At 35.8% G+C, this 26,755-nt stretch overlaps 1 protein-coding gene across 3 annotated transcripts in view; it reads left to right on the forward strand.

The window, feature by feature from the left end:
• The first annotated feature begins 1,311 nt into the window (after nt 1-1,311).
• Nucleotides 1,312-26,755, forward strand: part of LOC150103422 (E3 ubiquitin-protein ligase MARCHF6) — a 271,806-nt gene continuing 246,362 nt past the window's right edge. Inside the window, exons 1-4 of one of the 3 annotated variants that reach the window (XM_090397403.1) lie at nt 1,312-1,623; nt 13,071-13,167; nt 19,922-19,995; nt 25,441-25,584. In XM_090397403.1, the coding sequence (XP_090253529.1) occupies nt 1,602-1,623; nt 13,071-13,167; nt 19,922-19,995; nt 25,441-25,584 (337 nt within the window). In that variant the 5' untranslated portion in view covers nt 1,312-1,601. The remainder of the gene's footprint in view (nt 1,624-13,070; nt 13,168-19,921; nt 19,996-25,440; nt 25,585-26,755) is intronic. The other 2 variants (XM_090397402.1, XM_090397400.1) reach the window with 2 other exon arrangements.

Below are 26,755 nucleotides of genomic sequence, written 5' to 3' on the forward strand. Positions count from 1 at the left end.
TAGGAATGAAAAGGGATCAAAGGAATTATTTTATATCCAATTGAATAACCGTAATGTTACTCTCTAAAATAGTGTAGAGTCTACACTATTGTAATACAAAAAAAATAATAAAAATCAGCTAACGCCTTTTTGTTCCCTTATATGGAGTAGGTGAGGCCGTTTAACCCTATCTAACTTTTGGAGACTGAGTGGGCAGTTCAATCTCCGCTGGTAGCCAATAAGAGATAGCTGGCCCAAGGCTATCACAAATTAAACGGCACGCAGTGAGAAGGCGGCTCAACAAGTGCTGCCATCTCGTGGTCCCTAACCCTAACACAAAATTTTTAATGTCTGAAAATAGTGTGGATTGTACGCTCCATTTTCCTGCGTTTACGGAACGAAAAACCGCTTGCCCGTGCCAGAGATCGACTAACTCGGGAATCGGTCGAAAAAAGGCTTAGAAAAATTTCCTCTAGTTGCCAACTAGATTCGAAAGCAAGTCTTCTTTCTCGCGGTCAAGCGCCATGGAGTGCAAACGCCACATTCACTGAGCTACACAGGCTCTTTGTAATATATTGCATTGAAACTATGATCATCACAGTGGCAGTTGAAAGCTGGCATAAATGATTCAACTATAGCTGATATTTCCTCTCCCACAATATGCTTTTATGAGTTCAAGAGTGACAAATTTCTAGGAGCCTATTTCAGTGCATCAATTTTGATAATTGGGACAATATCTTTCATTTTTCCTAAATTTCATTTCGATAAAGGATTCAACTATAGCTGATTTTTCCCCTCCCCTCACGCAGTATGCTTTTATGATTTCAAAAGTGGCAAATTTGTAAGTGTGAGCCTCTTGCAATGTGTCAGTGTTGATAAATGGTACAATATCTTGTGAACACTATATAACATACAGTTCTTTAAAAACAGCCCGAAGCAGTTGGCCTAAGAAGAAACTTCACAACTGATTCTATAGATGCTGCCTTTCTGACACCGATGCCGTTGGCAACTACCCCAATGCCATAGCGTTCCTAAGCTACTGGATTTTCATTTCCATCTTTCTGAGTTCAAGAGTGTTTCTTTGTGTTTTTCTAGGATGAGAGGCGTTTCTTGGCTCTTTCTAAAACCACAAAATCCAAATCTGACCAGGATCCAAATTCTGTAGTCTGCTCGTATTCTGAATTAATCTGCATGTTTACAATATGAATTTTCATTATTTAAACACAGACCTTTAATGATGGCTTTCATCAAAATAACGATGATAATTTAATGATTCGTTAGAATATGTTTCGAAATTTTTAAACACACTTCAAGTCAAATTTCAATACTAGTTTGCTATCTGTTTTTGGTATGCACTGTTATCCAGTTCACCTGAAAAATTATTAGGATATATTCCTCATAAAGTTTTTTGAAATAATATTGATTGTGATTTGAATTGTTACTGGCTGTTATTATGTGGTTCGTACCCTGCTGTAGATTGCTCGATGAAAACATGATATGAACCCTGTTTTGATTTTCTATACACCTCTGAAGTATATGACGACTAGTGAAAGTCGCAGTTTCTAAGTGGCCTTCTGCTACTGATTTGTGGCACTTTTTCCAGTGTTATTACAGCTTGCAAAATGGATGAAAGCCAGTTACAAGGTTTGTATAGCTTTCTTACCTGCTAATATTCTTATGGTTGTTGTATATGAATTAATTAATAAGTCATTTCTAAATTGGAAATGAACAAGTGTTTACTAGGAATCGTAATTACATTTTCGTGCATGTAGAAGTGAATTCTTGCTATATCTTGAATGTATTTCGTGCGAAGTAGTAGCTGCGTTTTTATATGCTTGTAAACAGATTGTTATTTCGTCGTCGTAGTATGTTTATATTTCAGTATATAACACTTTGCGAAATATATTCATTTCTTGAACGTTGGGGAGAGGGGAGGTAGTTTTACAACCCACCGTAATTTGACAGGCATTGGTAAAAGTCGCGAATATAGCCAGTGCTATCTTGCAAGTATCCTTTGCAAATGACATATAACAGTTCCTTTGTATCGAATTACATATGCTGACGATTTTAAGTTGTTTACGAAATAATTCTTAACACATTTAGAGAGGGGAAAAAAATCCCCGTATTCAATTTATAAAGCGCAATGGCAATTCTGCAAGCGTTTCGACAACAAAAGTGCATTATAGTAAATTGAATTGCACAATTTCACCCCTCTAAATGGTATGAACTGTAATACTAACTATTATTGGTAGCAGCTTGTTAATCCTGAGGAAAAGAAATTCTTCGAAAATGCTGCAGATGGTAGCATTATAACAAAGAATTTTTTAAACATGTCAAAGAGAAAGATATATCATTTCTCGATGTTACAGTATGACCTAGAAATGCCGATGTTATATCGTTATTTTTCCACATCACACATCCCTAGCATATGAACAAAGAATTATATGTTTAGAAATCCCAATTTATGAAATTGTTAGATAATCAGCAACATAATTAGCTGTTCAGAGTACTAAACATGCAAAATCAAATTATGATCTTTCCTGACTAGTCTGTTGTCTCAGACTAATCAGGAAGAAGGGAGGAGAAAGGATATTATTATTACTACATGAACTTCCAAGGGCTCATCGCAAGAAGATGCTCCACCACACACTTCCCATCATCTGTACTACTTAATCTACATATGCCACAATTCTGCAGTAATGTATAACTGCAAAAAAGTGAATGCAACATTTTAATTTGTTGGATATTGGTGTTTATGAAAATTGACACCATACAAACAAAATAGTCTGTTTTCTCTAAGATTCAAGTTTATATTTCATAAATAGAGATATTTTACTATATGTATTTTTTATCTTATAAACTAAAATGATTTAATACAATTATTTTATTATTAAATTGAAGTGTTGTATTTTTGGTGATTGTTTCTTGATATTGAATCTAATTTTCATTTTGGAGGCTTAATGGATTGTATACCGCACTCATAAAAGATTAAAACAGCAAATTCAAAAAAGAGACTATTTTTGGAATCAGCAGCAGCTCTCAGGAATCAACCGAATCTTAATAAATACGGTTGCATTAAGCTTCCTAAGATTTGGGAAACACATCATCAGAGATCCCACCTTACATTCCAGACCACCTACATCTGCCCTTAGAGGGCGCTCCACCTAGATAGGACTTTAGTGTCACTCACGTGGTTGGGCTTAGTATTGTGTGGTATTTGTGTATATGTTACATTAGTTTTTTTGTAATCCCTGACGATGTCTCAGTGACTGAGATGAAATATACAAAGTATTAAATTCTATTTTTAATCCTTTCTGAGTGCTGTATACAATCCATTAAGCCTCCGACATGATGTCCTCACAGCACTTGAGCCTCTACACACATGAATCTAATTATTTCATAATACTAGCTGCTAGTTAGTGAAGTAGCACTTGATAAACAATATCACATATATACATAAAAACATATCTGTTTCTGTTGCTAAATTTCTGTTGAATAACCAAGTCAATGCCACCAATATTTCTTTTGCACATTCCCATAATATACTTGGCGATATCCCATCCAGTCCCACAGTCTTATTAACATCTTCCTTTTCCCTTCAAAAACCTTGCGATGTCGAGGGTTTTCTATTCATTTAACCACAACTGTTATACAAGGATAAGGTGGTTAGCCCTATGCCACCTGGTGTAACCTATGTCTGTAGAAGTGTCAAGTTCTCGATGGTGGTTTGCCTGCTTGTGGGATGAAAACCCTCAGATAAACTCGAGAGGAAAAACCCTGCAGTCCATGCTGAAGACCTGGGCTTACTTGGCTATGTCTGAGAAAAATCCTAAGCTCTTCATGTCAGCGACGGGAATCGAATCCAAGACACTCCTTTCCCAGGCATTTGGTTGCGAAGCACATAACCGCTCGGCTAACCGCGCAGGCTTGTTAATATCAGGTTTACTTAATATTCTAAATACATCTCATTCTGAACTGTCAGTCATCTGGCCTCCTTCCTATTGCTTTTCAAGACTACTCCTAACCCCTTACATAAACATTTTCACTATGTATTTGGTGATATGACATGTTCCATCTTCAGCAACTAATGTCAGTCTTCTATATTTATCTTTTCTTCTACTAGCAACATAATTGCAGAAATCTATAGGATTTTCATTACTGCTTCAACCAATCTCCTTTCATGTGCCAATTTCTCTTTCTTAACTACACTCGTCACCTCTTAGCCCACTTTATACTTCTCATGCTTCTGAAGGATACCTTGTTCATTACATCTTCTTGGTAATGTCCTCTTTCTCAGAAGCTCCTGCATGATTCATCCATTTCATCCATACTTTATTTATCCTCCTAACAGTAGGAATACAATTTGATAATTTCCATAAGTAATTGATTTTGGACAAAATCCCAGGCATTGCTGATTTCTCTCCCTTTCATCTGATCAGTCCACTGCATCACCAATTTGTTTCTTTAATTTATCATAGCCCTCCTGCTCTGTAATTCCAACATCTTTTTTGTTCTGTGAAGCTTGTATCTGCCTAGAAAATCTCCATATCAAAATCACACAATCACTATCCCCAATTGGTAGCATCATGGTGACATCTGTTATTCCCGTATGATATGATATAATGAAATATAACCCATGTCCCACATGTAGCTTTAGTTACATGATGCATAATACAATTGTTCCTTAGTAGTTCAAGGAATTCAGTCTTGGTATTCACATATTTCCTGCTTCCATAGTCACCCATTATCATCCTCATGTAATCCATAACAAGAATTTATAAGGCAGAACATTAAAATAAGATGGTTACCAACTTATTTCAGTGTTCTGCCTTATAAATTCTTACTTATATACTGTAAATTGTTGGTTGCTGTTATAGACCTGGGAATGCAGAAAAGGTGTGGATGCTATGCATTGACAGGTTAGCACAATAGTGCAGACCCAGTAATTATCATGCATGACTTCAACTATGGGGGGGGGGATATTCGAAGGCAGAAAGGGCATATGGCAGAATGGAAATAGAATTTATACAGTTATTAAGGGATAATTACCTGAAACCATAACCTGGGTAAACACTCTGCCTGCAATTGGGGAAAGTGACTGTGCAGTCTTGTTCTGGAAGGTTGCTAAACATGAAATTTTTTGTTAGGAAAGGATATATGTTGAACTATAAAGCTGGTAATTATGACAGGCTTAGGAAGCAGCCATGGTTTAAGTTATGAGGAAAGAATGTCAGTAGTGTATGAGAAGTAAGGAATTGTTTGAGAGAGAGACATTATCAGACTGCATATACTAAATCTGGAGGATAAACCAGTTGGGGTTAAGTGGATAAGTAGAGATATAAAGCAGAAGCTGCAAAAAATAAAAGAAAACATTGGAAGGAATATCAAGTAAAAGGTTACCAGCATACTCTTGTTGATCACTGTAGTTAAAAGATAAGCTGTCACTTTTTACATTCCCTCCATTTTATATATACATATATATATATATACTAAGTAAAGTACTTGTAGTATATATGTATATACTACAAGTAAAGATAGAGGAGTTCTCCTGCTTTATTATTATTATACAGGCACCTCCATTGAGTCCAAAGTCTCATCGCAGGAAACCAAAACTATCCACACAGTCTATCATATCTCTCCTTGAACCCATTAACAAAACATTCACAACTGTCTCTGGCAACACATTTCACTCATTCACAACTCTCCAAGCAAAAAAACTAGTCCTCATACTGCTACTAACCACATGTTTATTCAACTTCCAGAGATTACCCTCTCATTCTGGGTCCGTTTAGCCAAGTGCTGAAACATTTCCTCCTCCATCAATGCTATAAAACTCTTGAAACAACTTCAATGTTTCTATCATACCATCCTCCCTTTTTCTCCTATTCACCAACTTCTGCAATCCACATAGATTGAGGCTATCTTCATAAGGAACATTCCACAGATCACCCACCATCTTGGTCACTTGCCTCTGATTCTTCTCCATCACTTTCTCATCCCCAAGAAACTCAGGAGACTAGACCTGAGCACAGTAATCCAGATGTGGATGTATCAAGGCCTTATAAAGAGGAATAATAACTTCCTTATTTCAATAGGCAATCTTAGCAATGTGTCCTCTAAAGTTTAACTCTCTGAATACCACCACCACCTCCTAAAGATTGAGATTAAGTTAGATCTCAATCTTTAGCCTGGAAACTTCTGGGATAAACTTTCAGGATAAACAAATATGTTTATCCCGAAATGCAGAACTTTACATTTCTTTACATTCAACTGGTACCCAATATCTTTTGCCCATACTGACAGGCTATTTAAATTGTCTTGCAAGCTCTCTGCATTATCTTAATTAACTATTACTCTACCTAATTTTGTATCATCAGCAAACAACTGAATATTTCCTTTTAGGTTATTTCCTATGTCTTTTATGTGCAAATTAAGCAGCAACGGTCCCTGCTCTGAATCTTGTGGCACACCACTAGTCACCTGTTTTTGCCTCGATTCTGTCCCTCCATATACCACTTTTTTGATATCTGTCCAGCAGCCACCCTCTTATCCACTTAACCAGTGTCATATCCATCCCCCATTTGTTCTAATTTGCCTAACAGTGTTCCATGTGGTATTCTGTCAAATGCCTTTGCAAAATCATCGTGTAACCATTTCCTTTATTCAGCTCAGCTGTTAATCTATTATAAAAAGTTGGTAAATTACTAAGGCATGACCGACCTTTCACAAAACCATGCTGACCCTCATATGGTATCATGTTTTTATCTATCTGTTCTTGAATTCTCTTTTTTACCAATTTTTCTGGTACTTTTACCAGTACGCCTGAGATACTGATTGGTCTATAATTTGTTACTGTAGTCTTAGAACCTCGTTTATGCAAAGGAATAATTTTACCCTCTTTCCCACTCCCTTGTAACTCTACTAGAGCTGAGACTTAAATGCTTAGTCAAAGGTATTGCCAGTTTTCTTGCACATTCTTACAAAACCCTAGCTGATATCCCATCTAATCCTACAGCTATATTTACATTGAGATTCTGCAATATCATAAGAACCTCTAATTCATGCACCTCTGTTCCCACCATTAGTGTCTGACACATGAGATTAAAGCAGTAACCTCACTAGGAAGATATAGTTGAAAGTTTATTTTTCACTTGGTTAGAGTATAATAAAATTAGTTTAATCCTTTATCCAAGTGTGAGCAAACAAAGTTTGCGCCTGAAAGTATCTTCAGGACTGGGGTAAGGTGGTATAGGTAGAGATGACCTGCTAATGCTTCTGCCTGGTATCTCCACTTGGGCCTGGCTCCCACTGAAGAGACCTCAATAAAGGTCGAAACTAGTCTGGGTAGTGGCCCTTCCCTTAATGCATAACATTAGACATATCCGCAAGGAGATGTGTTTTGCATTATGGGAGATACTGAGATAGGAGAGTTGGTAGCTTGCTCCACCTTTGCAACGAGTTGTCCTGGTGTTGTACCACCTTATCCCAGTCCTGAAGATACTTTCAGGTGCAAACTTTGTTTGCTCACACTTGGATAAAGGATTAAACTAATTTTATTATAGGAAGATATATTCTTGCAAAGTGGTCACTCAGTAACTCAACTATTTTATCTGCTTCTGTCTCTTTGTGACCATCATCACTCATTAAGGTTAATTATCCATAATCATTCTTCCTCTTACTTGCCACATAATGAAAGAGCTCTTTGGGATTTCCTTTGGCCTGCTCGGCTAAATTCTTATCTGATTTTGCCATTCTGGTCACCTTTCTTGGTTGAGGCTTGTACTGTTCAGGAGTTTGCTGGTTACCTTTCTCTTTATATACCCTCCACAGTATTTTCTTCTTCTGCAGCTCATGCTTAATGATATTACTCATCCATCTAATTACTACTACTACCCGATTAACCTTCTTACCATAGGTATACAATTTAATACTTCTTCCTCTAAATGACCCTTAACTAAATCCCATGCACATCCTTACCCTGCAATGTTTTATGCTGTGGTACAGATTTAAGCTTCTTCCTGAGGATGTCATAATTACCTTCCTTATAGTTCCATAATTATCCCTTCTTGATAGAACATTCCTCATGTTTTACAATTTCCCAAGTCAAGACTGCATGGTCACTTGCAAATTAGGGGAATGTTGTCATCACCTTGGTTATGGATAGCTCTTCTGATTCCATGACCAGGTCCAATACTCTCCCACCCCTAGTCCCCTCCATCACATGCTGCCTTAAGGAATTATCTCAGCAGGTGTATAAATTCTATTTCCTTTCTGCCATGTGATCTTTCTTCCTTCCAGTCTATATCTCCATAGTTGAAGTCCCCCATAATCATCACTCGACCTGTACTCGTACTAATTTGGTGATGCTTGTCTTCCAGATCATCTGTGGAACACCCTGGCCTATAGCAACAACCAACTGTATATTTTGTCTTACTCACCTTAATCCCACACCAGATTGCTTCAAATGAACAGCCACCCTCCCACCTGTCTCTTATTCTTTTTGGTTGCAATTCATCTGCTATCATCAGCAGTATCCCCCCCCCCCCCATCCTATCTTCTCTATCTCTCCCGAAAATGCTAAACATTCAATCCCTGTAATTACATCATCTGTTGTTAGCCCAAGTCTCACTAATGCCTATACCTTTTGGTGAGGTTGCACTAATCAATGTCTAAAACTTCTCCCTCTTGTTCCTGATACTTCTGGCATTAGTATATAGAAATGGCAACATCTGTTTATTCCCCCCACCCACCTTTACTTTCTGAATTGTGACTACCCTATTCAATATTTTTGCTTGCAAGACTAGATTCCTCACTTGATCATTCTCACATTCACTCGCTTCATTGGTGCCTTCACACAGACTCACTTGCTTCCACCCTAATTGCTTAAATTGCATGTCAGCATGCTTGGTGAACAAAGCTCTCTATACAGCTAACACCAAAACCATTCAGATGCAGTCCATCCACATTGTACAAATCCTTTCCGTCAAACAGAGACCCCAGATCCACTAATTCTACATCATTCTTTTTGCACAATTTACATTTACTCATTGGCTAGCAATGCCCTCCTCCTCAGTTCACCTCTATCATAGTGTGGTAGGCGACTTCACCTTCTTGCTCTTCAGTTTTGCTTCTTCTAATAACTCCTTTACATCCTCCCTCATAGAATATTTCTTATCTCTCGAATCATTGGTACCAGCCAAGACAATAATTTCATTTCCTTCAACTTACCTTTTTGCATCTGGATGGTGTGGCTAATGTCATGAATAATGTACTCCCATGATTATTGTGACGCCATACATAATTTTCTCCTTAACTTGTTTTTCTTGTTTATTTGGTTGGTCTTTATTGTTCTTTTGGATCACTGCTTCTTTCTTTTTTTCAGCCCTGCTTAACTCTTCGCAATTGTGCAGTTTTATAATTGCACGCTTTGTCTGTTTCTTTCTTTATTATTAATCAGTATTTGTTGCATTCTCCTCACCTAACAGGAACTCACTTTTAAAACACTTAATACATACTCTCTCTCTCTCTCCAGTTTCAATTTCCTTCCACATATTATTTAATTTTCTCAATGCTTATATTTCGCATACACTGCACTGAAAAATATCCCACTAATTCAAATCGCTGGACAACGCAGTCTTTGCTGCCATTGTTCATTGCATTGGTGCCATGCCAAAAATATCACAATAAATATCAAAAAAAAAATGTTATAAATATACTAATACTCTTAAAACACAAAAATCTACCTAATCTACTCTATACAGGGGGTCCTCGACATGCGTCATTTCGACTTTACGGCAGTAATCCCATAAATAATTTAAAAAATAAATTTCGACTTGAAGCTGCACGACGTAAAATTCAAAAGTCGCGGGTGAACTTGTTTGTGAGCACGGTGGAAGAATACGCCATTACGCAGTGTTTGTTTGGGAGAGGTGGCATCGCTTGGGTCCCAGCATACACTCTTTGGGTACTGCGTGCTTTGTTTACATCCGCTCTGTCACTTTTGTGTTTGTGTTTTTTTTTGTGACTTTTTACCCTTCAATATAGCTCCCAATGTAAGGCAGATTCTTCTGCTGGCAGTGTGTCGAAGAAAAGGAAAGAAAGGAAAGCCATTACATTAGAAGTGAAATTAGACATTATTAAAAGGTCAAAAAAGGGAGAAACGCCAACAAACATCAGCCACATGTTGAACTTAAGTCATACCACAGTCGGGACTGTTATCAAGGATAAAATTCATATCCTTGAACACCGAGGCAATCCATAATCGAGAGGTTATGGATTGCCTACAGTGTTATAGGGAGATATACAAGGAGAAGAGGATGATATTATTCCAGACTAGCCTGGAAGTTTTTTCACGAAGGTAGAGAGGCCTGCAGCAGGTGCTGGTACCTCAACTGTCTCTTCAGTCTCTCTTCCAGCCTATCTACCTTCTTCAGTTGCACCTGCACCTTCTGCAGCCTGTTCTGACTCTCCAGCCTCCTCCTTCCATTAAGTCAGTCTCTCCCTCCTTGCAACCCCCCTTCCAGTGTGCAAGCCAACCACAAGATAAAAGGTAAAGAATTGTTTTCATTTTTTTTTTTTTTTAATCACCTGTACAGAATGTACAGTTTCATTTGTCATTTTGGGGATTGTTCTCATTTTTATGTTTGTTTTTTTATTAGTTTCATTTTTGTCATTTTTCTGTACTCTACAGTAATTATGTTCTTCCTTTCATTTTCCTATGGCCTAGTTCTGTTTCTTGATATATGCATATGACTTTAGGGTGTTTTAGGTTAGGTAAGTAACTTAGGCTATGGTAATTCCGACTTGCATCAAAAATCACCTTATGTCGGTCCATAGGAACGGATCTCCGACGTAACTCGAGGACCCCCTGTATATATAAAAAGATAAGCCGAAATTTGAAACTTTTTTGTCACATTTTTTGTCTTACCAGCTTACCAGCCCGGAACTCAGGGGTTTGGGCATCATAGGTGCTGGGGGGAAGCCCCCCCCCCAGTACACTATAATACTCTAATTTTCTGATGAAAAAAAACAACAAAACAGTTAAAAATTGCTAATTTCACATAAGCACTAAATTACATGACCACTCACTATATAACCTCAAATCTGAACCTGAAGATAAGATTGTTGAGGCGCACAGTATCCCATGTCTGTAGATATGTGTTCATGGAGCTGGTTTGTCTATTTTGAAAGATGAGAAACCTGAGTTTCTTGGAGAAAAAAACTCACAACCTCTGTATGAGACTGAATAACTCACCATTTGATTGAAAACACTTGATAAAGGGCTCATTTATGGAGGTTCCATACTAATATATGGCCTATACTTAAGTAGTGAGCCTCCATAGCTGAGTCAGTATAGATGAAGCCCTTTGGTCGGAAAGGCCTGCATTTGATTCTCGTCCCTGACATGAGGAACCTTTATCTGCGTTGACAAAAGCTGAGTTAGCCAGTCTCATATGGAGGTAAGGGGTTTTTCATCCCCCAGAACAGGCAAACCAGCCTTGCAAACAAGCATTTATAGACATAGGGTGGTTAATCCTATGTCCTTGGGTGGCATAGGGCTAACCACCTTATCCTCGAATTATGGTTGTGGTTACGAAGTCCAAGAATAGTTGGAAGGTCATGGGTTCTTAAGTGCCTCTTAGGACCACTGATGATGATGATGATTCTTAAGTAGTAAATCAGCTTTTAGAATTGAAGGCATTGCACGATGGTTTGATTTAAAATCAGATGTATGAGAAGGATGCCTGCTTCTACATTTCTGTTCATCATCTATATGGCTCGCATGATGTAAATCTGTAATAAGAACAACAAAAACATGAAACAACTAAAAAAAAAGAAAAGAAAACAATCTTGGTGGAGAGAACCTAAATAAAAATTAAAATATTTAATTACTAAAGAAAGAGCCAAAAGGATTAATTTTGACAATGTAAAATTACAGTCAAAGTGGATATTAACCCTGCGGAGGTTGTGGCTGATCTGACAGATACAAATTGTTTAATACAAATATTCTTACACATATCCAGTGTATAACTTGGAGGTCATGAGTAGCTGTGCATGCATATATTACGAGTGATGTTCCATACTGTTTATGCGGTCAGTTTTGGTGTAACACGTGTTATGTAAAGGTGTGTGATATTTCATAGTAAATTGTATCTGAGAGATACTGCAACCTCCGATGTCAGTATAGTATTGGTTTAGTTTTTTTTTTTTTATTTACCGTTGAAAATGACTATTAAGAGGTAGAATCGGATATTTTCTGGCTGTTTGTTTATAGTTGAAGATAAGGGAGAGTGAGCTGAGATCTTATTTGTGAGAAAGAAGACAACTTCATTTTGATAGTATTGAAGATGACTAGATCCTCAGCTTACAGAAGATTTGTGTGATGGTCAGTGTTTAAGGCACTAATTGTAGATTATCTTAAAGGTTGGGATATATTTGTGCACCTCAGGATTTGTTAAATGAGCAGGATGAGTGAAGTGTACTATCATCAGAAAACTGTGGATAGAAATATTGATCCATGAAAAAAAGGTCATTTATGTACAGTAGAAAATGGATAGGTAATAGAAAAGATCCTTGAGGCACTCCTCCATTGGTGGAAAATCTTGATGAGAAGCCATTCACCATGACATGCAGTGAACAATCAGGGAGAAAACTTGCTATTCAGTTACAGAGGGAAGGAAAGATAAACTAATGGCAATTTACTGAGCATGTCTTGGTACCAGACATGATTAGATGCTCTGGAAATGTCAAGAGGAACAGTATATGGTTCTCCAAACATTCCCATGCTATAGCTGATGGATGATATAGGCTGCAGTCAGCTATGGATCCAGTAAGATACAAACTTTCCTCTTTTTGGAGGGTGGGGAAAGAGAGAAAAGAGGAAAAAATGGATATAAAGGATCTATTTGAATTATTAAAATTGCTATAATAAAAAACTAAATATGTAATGTTTATTTTGAACATTTGCTCCATACCATTTGCTAATTGTTTCATTGTTCTATAATTTGAATAAAACAGAACACTTTTCTGATGGAAACAGAACTGTTTTTTATTATTATTATTCAGTAATGCTGTATATTTTTATTCTTCAGATATATGTCGAGTATGTCGGTCGGAGGCAACATCAGACAAGCCATTATATCATCCATGCATCTGTACAGGAAGTATTAAATACATCCATCAAGAATGGTAAGTTTTATCTTCTTGAAAACAATAATGATGCTTAACATTAAATGGTTAGTGTAACTGATACTTCTAAAAAGATAAAAGTAAGAAAGACTTTTAGCACTTTAGTAAAAAATTATATCATGGATTTAGCTGAATTGAACCATAAAATATTTGCTTGAAAAGCATACAGATGTATACATACAAGGCATGTTCAAAAAAAAAGATCGAACTTTTGCTATAAAGACTTAATTGCTCATTTTCCAACATTTTAAGCACTGTCCCATTCAAAATAGTCTCCTCTACTGGAGATACTGTTCTCAACGTTTCTTCCATTGTCGGAATGCTTCCTGGAATGCACTTTCTTTGATGGCATGCAATTCTCTTATCTCATTTTCCTGAATCTTCTCTATGGTTTGGAAAGTACATCCTTTCAAAGTGGTTTTAAGTTTTAGAAACAGGAAAAAGTCTGCTAGGGCTAAGTCAGGAGAATAGGGTGGATGGGGCACAATAGATGTCTGATGTTTTACCATATAACTGCAGATGAAGAGTGACATGTGAGCCGGTGCATGGTCATGGTGCAACATCCAAGTCTGGTTTTCCCACAATTCAGACCTCTTCCTGTGCACAGCATCCCTCAAACATGCCAAAACTTCTTGGTAAAACTCTTTGTTTACCATCTGACCATTACAAATTTATAATGGACAATGCCTTTCTAATCAAAAAACACAACCAACATCGCCTTGATCTTTGACCGACTCATCTGTGCTTTTTTTTTTTGGTCAAGGAGACTCTTTCCCCACCCACTGCGACGATTGCATTTTGGTTTCAACATCATAGCCATAAACCCATGTCTCATCTCCTGTTAAGAAAGTTTCATTACTATTTGCATTGGCAAGCAGTTCCTGACTGATTTCAACACAGTTCTCTTTCTGATCATCAGTCAACAAACACTGCATGAATTTTGCACTGATGCGACACATCTGAAGTGTTTTAGTCAGAATTTGATGGCAAGATCCTATGCTGATGCCCACTTTGTCAGCAACTTCTCAGACAGTTAAACGATTTCCACGAATCACAGCAGAAACTCTCTCAACATGGTCCACATCTGTTGATGTGGAAGGTCGTTGAGGCCAGGGATCTTCACCAACTGATGTTTTGTCCCTTTTTAAAATGCTTAAACCGCTCATAGCACTGCGTTCGGCTCATACAGTCCTCCCTGTATGCTTGGTTAAGCAATTGAAATGTCTGTAAAATTTTACCAAATTTAAAGAGTTCAAGCTCTTTTATTGTCACTAATCTGACGAACAGCTTGTGCATGTGCTCACTTCAGCAGATGTAACTCGATGACTAATGCTCATAGCATAACGGAGCAAATGGCAGTTTGTTGTCAAAATCTGCAACTAGGTGTGCTCGGTATCTGTGGCTCTCTCTCTCTCTCTCTGTGCTGGTTGGTGCACTATTTAAAAAGTTTGGTCTTTTTTTGAACACCTCTCATATTATAGGACTTTTTAAAATTTCTACAAAAAGAGTTAAGCATATGTGACCCCCCCACACACACATAGAATGAACTATAATAAATATGCCAATTCAACAGTATTTCAGTTTTTCTTTAGTTTTCGATGGATTGTACTAAAACTTACATAAATAAAGGATAGGAGTTTGCTTACTTTCACATGAAGTTGTAACAGCTTGGACCATTGTGCATAAGATTTGTTGTGGTTATTGTTCCTTGAGATCATGAGATTGCAAGGGCAGGGAATATGAATGATGAACTATCTCACGAAAAAAGATGGGAAGAGGGAATTGGAACAGTCAAGAGAATAAGGGAATGGAGAGTATTAGTCCACAGAAGCAGTTGTTGTGGATGAAAACAAGCAACAGTAAGAGAAAAAAGTGAACTGTTTAGTAATACAACAGAGGCAGAAGAGAAGAAAGAATGAATATGAAACGAATTATTGTGTCAACTTGTGGGAGCTGTAGTCAAGCAAAACATAAAGATAAAAAGAGCTGGTAAATATCCTTGTGAGTGCTTATATAATATGCAGCCTGTTATGGAATTATTATTATTAGTTATGAAGTGAGTGATTGCAAAAAAGCTAATTCTCTGTCAAAAAATCTCTTAAACAGTTTTTGCTTTTTTTTTTTTTTTTACTCTGGTGTCATCTCTTAGCAGTGGCAAATCTGAAAGAATGTTCAGTGTGCGCGTGCAGAAAGTGCTGAAACCTGAAAACTCATTCTCATAATAGTAAACAAAGGTAGATGGGAGATTTGAATTGAGAAATTAAACTTTTGTCATTATATAAGGTAAAACATTTCTTCCAGTTTCTCTTGTGTGAGCAACTTGTTAAATTAAAAAAATCTGTAGGATGCTATAATTCCAAAGCTGAAAATTCCGATTGCTATTAATAAGGATTTAATCTTTCTTATGTTGTAATAGTTTCACATAACAATATGAGATAATTGGAGAACTTTACAAGGAAAGAAAATTGGTTTCGCACCAAAACATCGTGTGAAAGATGTGAAAATGCAATTTCTTTATCAGTGTGCTAATCTTTGTTCTGTGATGTAACCTAAATTTTAGATAAGTGATATGTAAATAGAATGGAATTCCATTGTCTTTAAGGAAGAAAGAATGTCAGCTTTAACCCCCCACCGGCCACGACGTCTATAGACGTTGAGATAAATCTGGATACGAAGCTCTAAAACCCATTGAATAACATGGATAAGAAGTGCAATTTCGTGTCACTATTTCATCCACATTGACCAGTAGGGAGGTTAATGTTTAATTAATATTAATATTACATCTGAGTTCATGGAGTCCGAATGCTCATTGTGGGAGGTTGAACAGTAACTATCATATCTTGAATACATAGTATTGGAGCACTTACCACCCACTCCAGCAATGCACTTTGCTCATTCACTTCCTGCCAAGTAAAAAAAAAATATCTTTTATACATAATTTTTTTATTTTTATGTTAAACCCATACATGAGAGGTTGCTTTGCCAACCTATAGTACATTATTACCATATATGGTTAAACTCGCATGACCTTTGTACTGTTTCCAAGTATGATCTCTCATTCTCACATTACCAATTATCATTTACATTAATTCTCTTGTATCTATTTGATAGGCTGCTTTCACCAACTTGATGTCTCGGTTTTTGTTTCGGTCAGTGCACATATACTGGTATGTGCACTGACTGAAATTTGCATGGGAATTAAAAGCACATAAGCTGTCATTAGTACAGGTAGCTTAGTTATACTGAGTAGATTACTTGCAGTTGAGAAGTGCAGTGATTAGTGTGATTAGATCACTGTATTAAGCTAACATTTTTTATTCTTCTCAACAATGGGAAATAGTGTTGAAGATATTTTATGTACATCTTTTTGAAACCAAGAATACGAACTCAAGTTAAAAGTTATTAAACACAGTTAGCCACATTCATCTCTTCTAATTTTATGTTGCATTTACATCTCAGAAACAAAGGATTGAACTGATATAAATACAATGTTATTTTGGTAAAGTAAGTTTTTTTTATACAAATTTAATGATTTTTTTTATAATGTTGCTTTAAACTAAACATATTTGGTCGTTTATAATTAAAATACAATTTTATTTAATGCTGACCATAAAAACAAACTTATATTATAGCCTACCAGTTTCGGCAGTAAACTGTCTGGCTTTTTCAAGGCGTTTATGAAAAAGACATAAAAACTAGTAAATGCAAATTGAAAGGAACATAAAAAACGTAAACCAACTAGTAGCTAAGGTTACACGTTCAAGTGACAGAGAGGACTTATTGTTCTTAGTCATTATCACGCATGCGTGTTTGTTGTAAACGTGTAATGTGATTACTGGCTAGCTGTAGTTCAGCTTGATTAAGAGAGAGGATAAGGTTTTTCCACGAACTGTTTAGAATTACACCCTGATTTCTGTTGAGGTTTCTGCCGGTTATTGACACTATTGTGGCTTCCTTGAATAAACGATGTCTGTAGTCGTCATATACTGGCATGGAGCTTATTTGCCACTCTATTGTGTGGTTAGACGTACAGAAATGATGTGCTAAGCCGGAAGAGATACTTCTGTTGTGGTTTACATCACTAACATGTTCTTTTTGTCTGATTTCTAAACTCCGTGAAGTTTGTCCTATGTAGGCAAGACCACAGGAGCAGGGAATGTAATATACTCCTGGATATTTGTAGAAAGGTACCTTATCTTTTGGGGATCCTAAAACTTGTCTGATGCTGGTGGTTGGTTTGAAGACCACTCTGATGTTGTAGGCTCTAAGTATTCTTGCTATTTGATAAGAAATTGACTTGATGAAAGGGATCACTACAGTGGAAATGTGCTGGGAGTGTGATTCTTCTTGTCTGGAGTTGTCACTGTAGAGATATTATTTTATGATGTTTTGAGGATATCCATTTTGTGATAATGTGTTGGCTATTAGTGAGAGTTCAGTCTGAGTATCCTCCTCTTCTGATATAAACTTTCTGGCCCTATATTTCAACATGTGGATAATGCTCAGTTTGTGTGTCTTGTGATAGTTTGAAGTATAATGAAGATATCTTCCAGTATCCGTGGGCTTTCTGTAAATAGATAATTTGACACTGTTTGATTGTTTCTTTATCAAAATGTCTAAAAAATGCAGTTGGTTGTTGTTTTCCACTTCCGTTTGCAACGTTTTTTATGTTCCTTTCAATTTGCATTTACTAGTTTTTGTCTTTTCATCCCTTGAAAAAGCCAGACAGTCTGCTGGCAAAACTGGTAGGCTATAATATAAGTTTGTTTTTATGGTCAGCATTAAATAAAATTGTATTTTAATAATATTGCTTTACAAAAGGAGAATGAAAACAGTAACTAAACTTTAGAGATTCATTAGCAGACTTGAAGAAAATAGTAATTTATTCATCGAGGGAAGCATATAGTGAGATTGTGTGCAAGGAAAGAAATATTAGATCTCCATGGTAGGACTCAGGAAGTTAGAGGTAGTCAAGGAAAAAAAAGAAGAATGAAGTGTGTAGAAAGTTCCTGGCAAGTAAGTCAACCATGTGTTCTGAGAGAATGCGTAAAAAATGTCAAAGTGAAGTGTGCAAATGTAAATTAATTAAATAAGTAACTGAAGGCTATAGTAAGAAAGTAGAAGATAACTATCTGGAAGATATGAGAGTTCTGAAAGACATTAAAAAAAAAAGCATAGAAATGGAAGAAAGGGTACTACTATTAAAGGAATCAGAGGTGAAAAAGATACCACGAAAACAGAAGATAAGAACATTCTACGTGCTGGAGTAACTACTTTGAAAGACTACTAAATGAAACAGTCATTACATAGTTATAGAAAACATTCAGGAGGAATGAAAATAAGAGTATATATCAATATTTGAAGTAGGAAAATCCATTAAAAACCTGAAATGTGGAAAATAAGCTGTACTAGTTGATATCCAACCAGAAATTCTTGAATACGTAGGTATAGTTGAAAGTTTATTTTCCACTTAGTTAGATTATAATAAATTTAGTTTAATCCTTTACCCAAGTGTAGACAAAGTGTGAGCCTGAAGTAGTTCAGGACTGAGGCAACTCATAGTAAAGGTGGATCAAGCTCTCATCACTCCTTTTCTCAGTATCTCCCATAATGCAAAGCACATCTCCTTGAGGACATGTATAAAGCTATGCATTAAGAGAGGGGCCCCCTATCCAGACCGGTTTCGACCTTTATTGAGGTCTCGTCAGTGGGAGGCAGACCCAGAAGTGGTCTTCCTCCCACTGACCAGAGTAGTTCCTTTGAAAGACCACTGGAACTGCATTCTTCCTTTTTTTTTTTTTTTTTAGTGTTCATTTAAAAAAAAAAGCAAAATGATGTGAAAATTATAGAGGAATTTTTGCTAAGTGGTCCATGTAAAATTCATGCAAGCACACTTGAGGAAGAGAAACTTGCAGAAGAACAAGGTTTTTCAAGCCAGTTATAGTAGTTTCGAAAGAAGAATAGACATGATTTTTTGGCCATTACCAAGAAGAATAAAATGGATGCATCTTACAATAGAAACCGGCAAGTTTCAGTGTCAGATATTTATGCCATGTTATTTGACAGACATTTTTTTTTAAATGGTAATCTTCTTGAAGGGATATATAATTATTACCCATTAGTATTCTGAGCAGGCTATGAATTAGGTAATCTGAAATTCTCTAGAAACCAAAAAATATGGGCTGTCAAAAATCATCTGCCTAAATTTGTTACACAAAATTCACAGTTCTTTAATTGGTTAATTTTGATTGATGAAGTCATCAATTTTATTAATTATCAGTCTAATTAGTGTTGTTGATATTTTAAATACTTAATCAATATAATTCCAAAGAAAAAAATAAAGAAAATAGTATTTGTAGATATTATTTATGTATATGTTTGTATAAAGGAAAAGTTATGTTTTATCTTTAATTTTATTATGTTGACACACCTGATAATCTGTAATGCATTTCATGTATCATCCATGAAATTCATTTGTATAATAATAGAGATAATTGCTTGTATTGTGGGAATGGTCTGTTCCAGGAATGAACCAAATGTACTTCTCAGTCACTGGTTATTTGAGGTTGGAGAATTGGGTGTGAATTGAACAAAAGCAATGACTCCTCCTTGGAATGATCAAAGGGCCACACAAGTAGAGTAGTTAGTAAATTGGATGTAAGATGCTGTGTATCTAATAAATGTTTAACAGTAAAATTATAATTAATATGTAATAATACTGACAAAAGTAAAATTGTCACACTATTTTTAATAGCCTTCTTCAGTGGTTGAAGTATAGCAGAAAGGAATACTGTGAATTATGCAATCATAGGTTTTCATTTATGCCAAGTAAGTCAACTTTTTTTAAAAAAATAATATTTTGCAATTAGATATTTTTTTTTTTTTTGTCCCTATTTTATGCTGATAAGTAATGTATATTTTTTTGTAGTGCATTTGTTATTGGTGTTCACTATAGTACATATCTGTATTTGAGACATAAAATATCTTGAATTTTCCCTGTCACCTTTATCATCTCCAATTCCTTTTGCAGTATTTTTTCCTCAATTTCTAATATTTTCAGTAGCCTCCAGAACATTCACCTTCCTTTCTGATATTTATCTTCTGTGTTCATTCTGAAATCTCCCATGTCTTTGGTGGATGAGTTTATCTATGATCCATAGTAAAATCACGTGTAATGGATTACAACTCAATGACACGTGATTTTACTATGGATCATAAATAAACTCATCATGTGGGAAGGAAGAGATAGTAAGGAATAGGGACATGCAATAAGAGGTGACAGACTTGCAAACATACTACCCAAACAGAGGGAATTGTGTCTTGTCTACAGTTGGTTTTGACAGTTATCCCCAGCAAACAACCATACCTGGTCTTCCTTTGGTCACTAAACTAACTGACAGTAAATGGCAGCAAGATGTTAGCACTTCCCAATCAGCCAGTTAGCACTAGCTGATTGGGAAGCCTCCAGATTTGTTATTATATGGTTTGGTCCTCTGTACTATCTTGCAGCCATGGTACAAAGTTCAGGCCTACAATATGCAAAGTGGTGCTGTTTCACTAGGCAAAGACATTTAGTTGGTGTTTTCTTCAACAGCAGCAAGGCTTGCTTGGTATGCCAGAGCCCCATTTGTGAAAGCAGTCTATACGACGGAAAAGTGGGATGACTGACTGCCAAAGGCTATATATTGTACATTGGCAGCTCTTTAATAGCCCTTCATTTATATTTTGTCTGCTGTCCTCTCTAATGACTTAAAAACTTCTGCTGCTGCTTTACTGGTAACTTTCTTTGGACCATAAGCACAAATAAATCATTTTCAAATTTCCCCTTTTGAAGTTGGCTTCCATTACTATATGAAATTTGCTTCCACTTGTGAATTTCCCTTTATGTTTATTGAATACTACAGCTACTCCTTTATGCGTTTCTCCAGTCTCTGAATATAATATTTTATAGTTATTATTTAACAAATATCTTCCCTTTCTGTCTTCACTAATTTCATTAGTACCAGTAATGTTGACATGGTATTTCTGTAATTCCTCTACTTGTCTGCTTATTTTCCATTGATGCTTATTATTATAGATTGTGTATCTTTAATTCTGAGTTTGATATTGTTCTGTTAGTTTCCTGTGTGCCTGACAAAAATAGTATGTGTCTTGTTTAACTTTAATTTTATGCCGGCTGGGATGTTATCCCAGCCGGCATAAAATTTGATCATATTGTTCTGTATATTTGTGATTTCATCACACAGATCTCGATATGGGTGAAATATATCAGTCTTCAACATTTCATCCATGTTACTTCAATGGGATATCAGTGATATTGTAATTTTAATCACATCCATAAGTTAAAATTGGTTTGAACACTGTCTTGTAAACATCTAGTTTAGTGTTTTAACTAATCTCTGCTTCATTCCATATAAATTTATTCAGTTGACTTCCTATCATATTAGCGTTGCTAATTCTGTTGTCTGTTTCCAAATTTAATTTTCCATCTTCACAAAAATTTGTGCCTGTTTAGCTGAAATGTTTTACTTGTTCTTATAGGTTCTCCATTCAGGATGCAATTGATGTTTTCATTGTCATATTTTTATTGCTGATTTTCATACCAAATTTATTACAACAGTTATTTAGTTTAGTCATAGAATCCTGCAGGCTTGTCCTGGATTTGTTTAGGAGTATAACATCATCTGCATAAAGTAAAGAGCTGTGATTAACATCTCCAATTTCAATTTCATGTTTAATTCTACTTCGCTTCAAAATGCAATTTGTATAGATGATGAATAACAGTTGAGATAATGTACATCCTTGTCTTACACTTGACTTAACATCAAACCATCTTCCTATACCTCCTTCAATTCTAATTGCTGATTTACAACTCGAATACAGACTATGTATTGCTTGATATAATGTCCCATTTACCTCATATAACTAGAGCATTTTGAACAGCTTTTCTCTTGGCACCTTGTCATATGCCTTTTCCAGATCTACAAAGATGCTTGTTATATTTCCATGATTTCTCAACTGTTTGTCTTAATGTGAATATCTGATCCTGACAATCTCTGGTTGTCTGAACCCAGCTTGTTCTTCTCTCCAAGCTTCTCCTCTATAATTTTTCTTAGCCATTTTTCAAGAATGCTTGCATAAATCTTACCAGCAATGTTCAGTAAAGAAATTCCTCTAATTCTCACATTCAACTTTATTCCCTTTTTTATAGATGGGTGCTATGAGCATTCTACCCCAATCATCTGGAATTCAACCTTCTGACCAAGCCTTCTGAATTATGCAGTGTAGCCGCTGCAAAACTTATGCCTCCATATTTTAGCATTTCTGGTTGAATATCATCTAGTCCAGATGCCTTTCTGCATTTCAGGTTTGTGATAGCTTTTTCTACTTCAAATACAGATATTCCAGAGAATGTTTTCTACCACCATGCTGTCATTGCTTGTTTAATTTAGCAGTCTTTCAAAGTAATTATTCCATATATCAAGAATATCTTTATCTTCAGTTTTCATGTCCCCTTGATCATCTCTAATTTATTTTACAGTACTTTCTTCCATTTCTGAACTTTTTTCAATAGCCTCCAGAATATTTTACCACCTTCCTGATATTTACTTTATGTTCTTAACAAAGTCGTCCCATGACTTTTGTATGACTATCTTTACACGCTGCTTTGCTTTCTTACATTTTTCTCTGTATTCACTAAGAGCACAAGCTGATTTACTTGTGCTTTCTTCTTTTCCTTGATTGCCTCTTTAACTTCCTGAGTTCACCATGGAGTTCTGATTTTTCTATCCTTGCAGATTACCTCACCACATGTTGCTCTAATTGAATCAATCACAGTTTTCTTTAGGGTTTGCCACCATATCTCCAAGGTTTGGTTCTTGTTTTCAAGCCCTTTTCAGTTTTTCTTGAATAATGTTTGTGTATTTGATTCTACAGTAAACATCTGATTCCCCTTTTGAAGTTGGCTTCCATTACTATATGAAATTTGCTTCCACTTGTGAATTTCCCTTTATGTTTATTGAATACTACATCTACTCCTTTCTATTCAACTTTGATTCATTTCAAAATTTTCTTACACACTCTTCTTTGTAAAGCTCAACATTAAATGGTGATCACTTCCTATTTCAGATCCTCTGTATACTCTTGTATCCTGAACCAGTGAGAAAACATCACTGTCGATAATAACATAGTCAATGAGACTTTTCTTATTCCTTGCATCTTCTCTCCATGTGAATTTGTGCATATTTTTATCTTGGAAAATATTGTTAGTAATAACTAGACCATGTCCTGAGCAGAAATCTAGTAGGTACTTACCATTATTTTTAGCTTTGCTCTTTTCTCCAAATTTTCCCCAAACTTTTTTTTTTCTTACTCTGCTGTTTAGATCTCCAACAAGGACCAACTTTTCCTTTTTTGTAGTGTCAGCTGCTTTCTCTAATGCCTCAAAAAATTTCTCCACTTCTTAATACAATCTTCTCTGGTACTAAAAGCACAAATCAGTCTCATTGTTCAGTTCCCCATTCTGATATCAGCAACCACTACTTGATATTGTCTGTTATTCAAGAAGATTATCCTCATATTTAGTGTTTAATATTATAGCTACTCCTTTTCCCTGATTGTTATTTTCTGAATATAACATCTTATATCTGTTGCTTAGAAAGATCTCACCTGTTTTTGTCTTCTCTGTTTATTATGTCGATTGGGCACTTATTCATTTCTTCTACTAGTTCCATTTCTTTTCTGTTGATTGTTGATGTTGCCAATCTTGATCATTGCTGATGTTGATTTGAGCTTTGTTCCAGTAGCTGATTTTTCGCTGTTCCCTGACAAAAACAACAACAGGTGATGCTCCAGCCAGCATGAAATTCTATCATGTTGTACTGTCATTTGAGTTATGGTTTAAGCCAATATGAATGCAATTTGACCTGCTAAATCCGAAATTGCCAGCCCATCCTCATTCGTCCAATATCCAGGTAGATACCCAACAGGGTGCACCATGAGAAGGTGAGAATTGGACATCAGGTTAGAAGCCCTGGTCAGTTCTCCCCATTCCTGAAAAGGCCATGTGGAGGTCTCCTCCCAGTTAAGCATCTCTTTAAAAATGTTACAATTATGATATTTTTTGAAACAGGGTAAATACATAAAGGAACACAACACATTGGTTACACATGAAATTTGTACACACATTGCACTCCTTTGTGGAATTTTTTGAGGAGGGAAAATCATTGCTGAAATTGTCTTCCTTTCATTTTGGGGATTGGTCACCAGGTGATGCGCATCCCATTTTAGTGATTGCTTTTGGCATATGGGAGATTTGAAGAATTTCTCTTATGAGAGTCAGTTGAAAATCTGCAAATATGTTTTTTCCTGTATTAACTTCATGTAGTGTCTGAGAATTTTGAACTGTTATGTGTCAGAGGTGAAAAGAGAACTTTCTGTATCACTTCAAGTCCTTGCACAAATATTCAGAAGAATTATTTATCATGTCTGGCTGATCAGTTGCTCATGTTATTGTTATGATATTTTCTTAAACATAATGTGCTTAAATATTTGCTGATTGGTTTATTGTTTCTCTTTCTTGAATTTCATGCAATTTTTATGATGGGCAGTATGAAAACTTATCATTATTTTTACTATATCTCTGGGAAGATGCTGCTCATGTGACTCATCAGTCTAGAGATTTCTTCTGCTATAGGCAAAAGTGCAAATATTTTCCTCCAGATGGCAGACGAAGATAGATAATTGCTTGAATTTAACTGAATCATATTCATAATGTCTCCACATGCCTGAAAAATTAAGTTATTTTGGCAGAGACTTTTTAAATGCTAAAGTGCACTTGAAAGTACATGAGCTCTGCATGGATGCCATTTTTAAATTGCTTGAGATAATTCAAGCTTAGCAGTGAATGAAAAGGTTAAGAAAATAAAATTTCATTTCATTTCTTAAGACATTGTCAATGTTACGAATAAGATGGATTTTAGTGTGTTTCTTATCAAGTAACTAAAAATCCAGAATAACATTGTAGGTTCATTTATTTCTTGACCATATTTTATATTATATATATATATATTGTTTAAAATATATTCATTTACTTTAGCTATTCAAGTTGTAATTTTTGTGCAGCATAATGTTAAAATATGAAGTCTGATTTGGAATCTATGTTTTTAATAGCATTTTAACATTATAGCTTTTATCTTTTTATTTGTGTTTATCAAAAAAAAAAAAGCGTCTTTTAAGACAGTACTTTGAAAGTAATTATTATTCTGTTCTTAGTTTACTCTCCAGATATGCCAAAACGTCTGCCAGTAAAAGATATTGTGAGTGGCCTTTTGCGGAGCTTAGGAACAGCTATTCGCTTCTGGTTCCATTATACTTTAGTAGCACTAGCATGGTTGGGAGTAGTTCCCCTAACTGCTTGTAAGTATCTTTAAATTATTGCTTTTCTCCTCACATTATACTTTTTTATGTATTCATATTTTATGACTAAAAGCCTAGTTCTGAAATATACTTGTGAGATTTTCACTTAAGGAAAAGTTTCTTTTATATGAATATCCATTTCTTTTGCACAGAAGTGCAAAAATTGGGGATTGCATGAAGATAAATATAGCAGAAATAGAACTTAAATTTGAAAATAGGTAGTCTAAAATTTTTATATCTTACCTTAGTAATCCTGGTACTCTATTCCAGTCATAATATACAGGGTGTTCGGGATAAATTTGACATATTTATAATTAATTATATTTTTCCGTAAGTTACATGTATTAACACACACTTCTCTTCATTTAAAAGTTTGGACCCTTCTTCATTCATATACAAGATGTCAGAAAGGATGGATAGCTGGAACCCACCTGAATCATGGAAGAGAATAACTTGTATCATGATGATTCGTGCCTGCCATCAAAATAAGGATATTACGACTGCTGCCCAATGCTCCCTGAATACAGTAAAAACAATCAGGCATGAACTAGAGACTTGCAATGGTGACTACGAGGATGTAGCAAGAAGAAAGATCCCTAGCAGACGATCTGATTGCGTTCGTACAGCAGAATTCCTCGCAAATCTGCAGGAACAGGTGTTGAAGAACCCTGGCATTGGAATTCGGGCTTTGTTCGTGGAGTTGCTAACTGTAGTCAAGCCCTGGATAACAAGGGTAGCCAATGGTAGGCCGTATGTATGGCAGCAGGATTCGGCCCCTTGCCACACCTCTGGGAAAAGTCAAAAATGGTTGTCTGAAAATTTCTACGACTTCACCAGTCCAAATGTTTGGCCTCCAAACTCCCCAGACCTTAACCCCATGGATTATTTTGTATGGGGTGCAGTTGAAAAAGACACCAATCGCACTTCCAGTAATACAAAAGCCCAGTTAATGGATAAAATTAAAACAGTTTTTGCGGCCCTTCCCAGGGAGACTGTAGCATCAGCTTGTTCGAGGTTCCGAAGCAGAATTGAAGCTGTGATCGATGCTAATGGTGGTTATTTTGAGTAAATCTTGTTGATAGTATTGTAATTAACTCTGCCTGTAATGTTTTTTTGTCAATTCATTAAATTTAATAGATACAAAGAAGATTTTCTTTTTCCTTACGAAACT

This window comes from Typopeltis vanoorti, chromosome 9 (assembly GCF_054136105.1).
Source record: "Typopeltis vanoorti isolate ZY-2024b chromosome 9, IOZ_Tvanoo_1.0, whole genome shotgun sequence".
NCBI classification, from domain to species: Eukaryota; Metazoa; Arthropoda; class Arachnida; order Uropygi; family Thelyphonidae; genus Typopeltis; species Typopeltis vanoorti.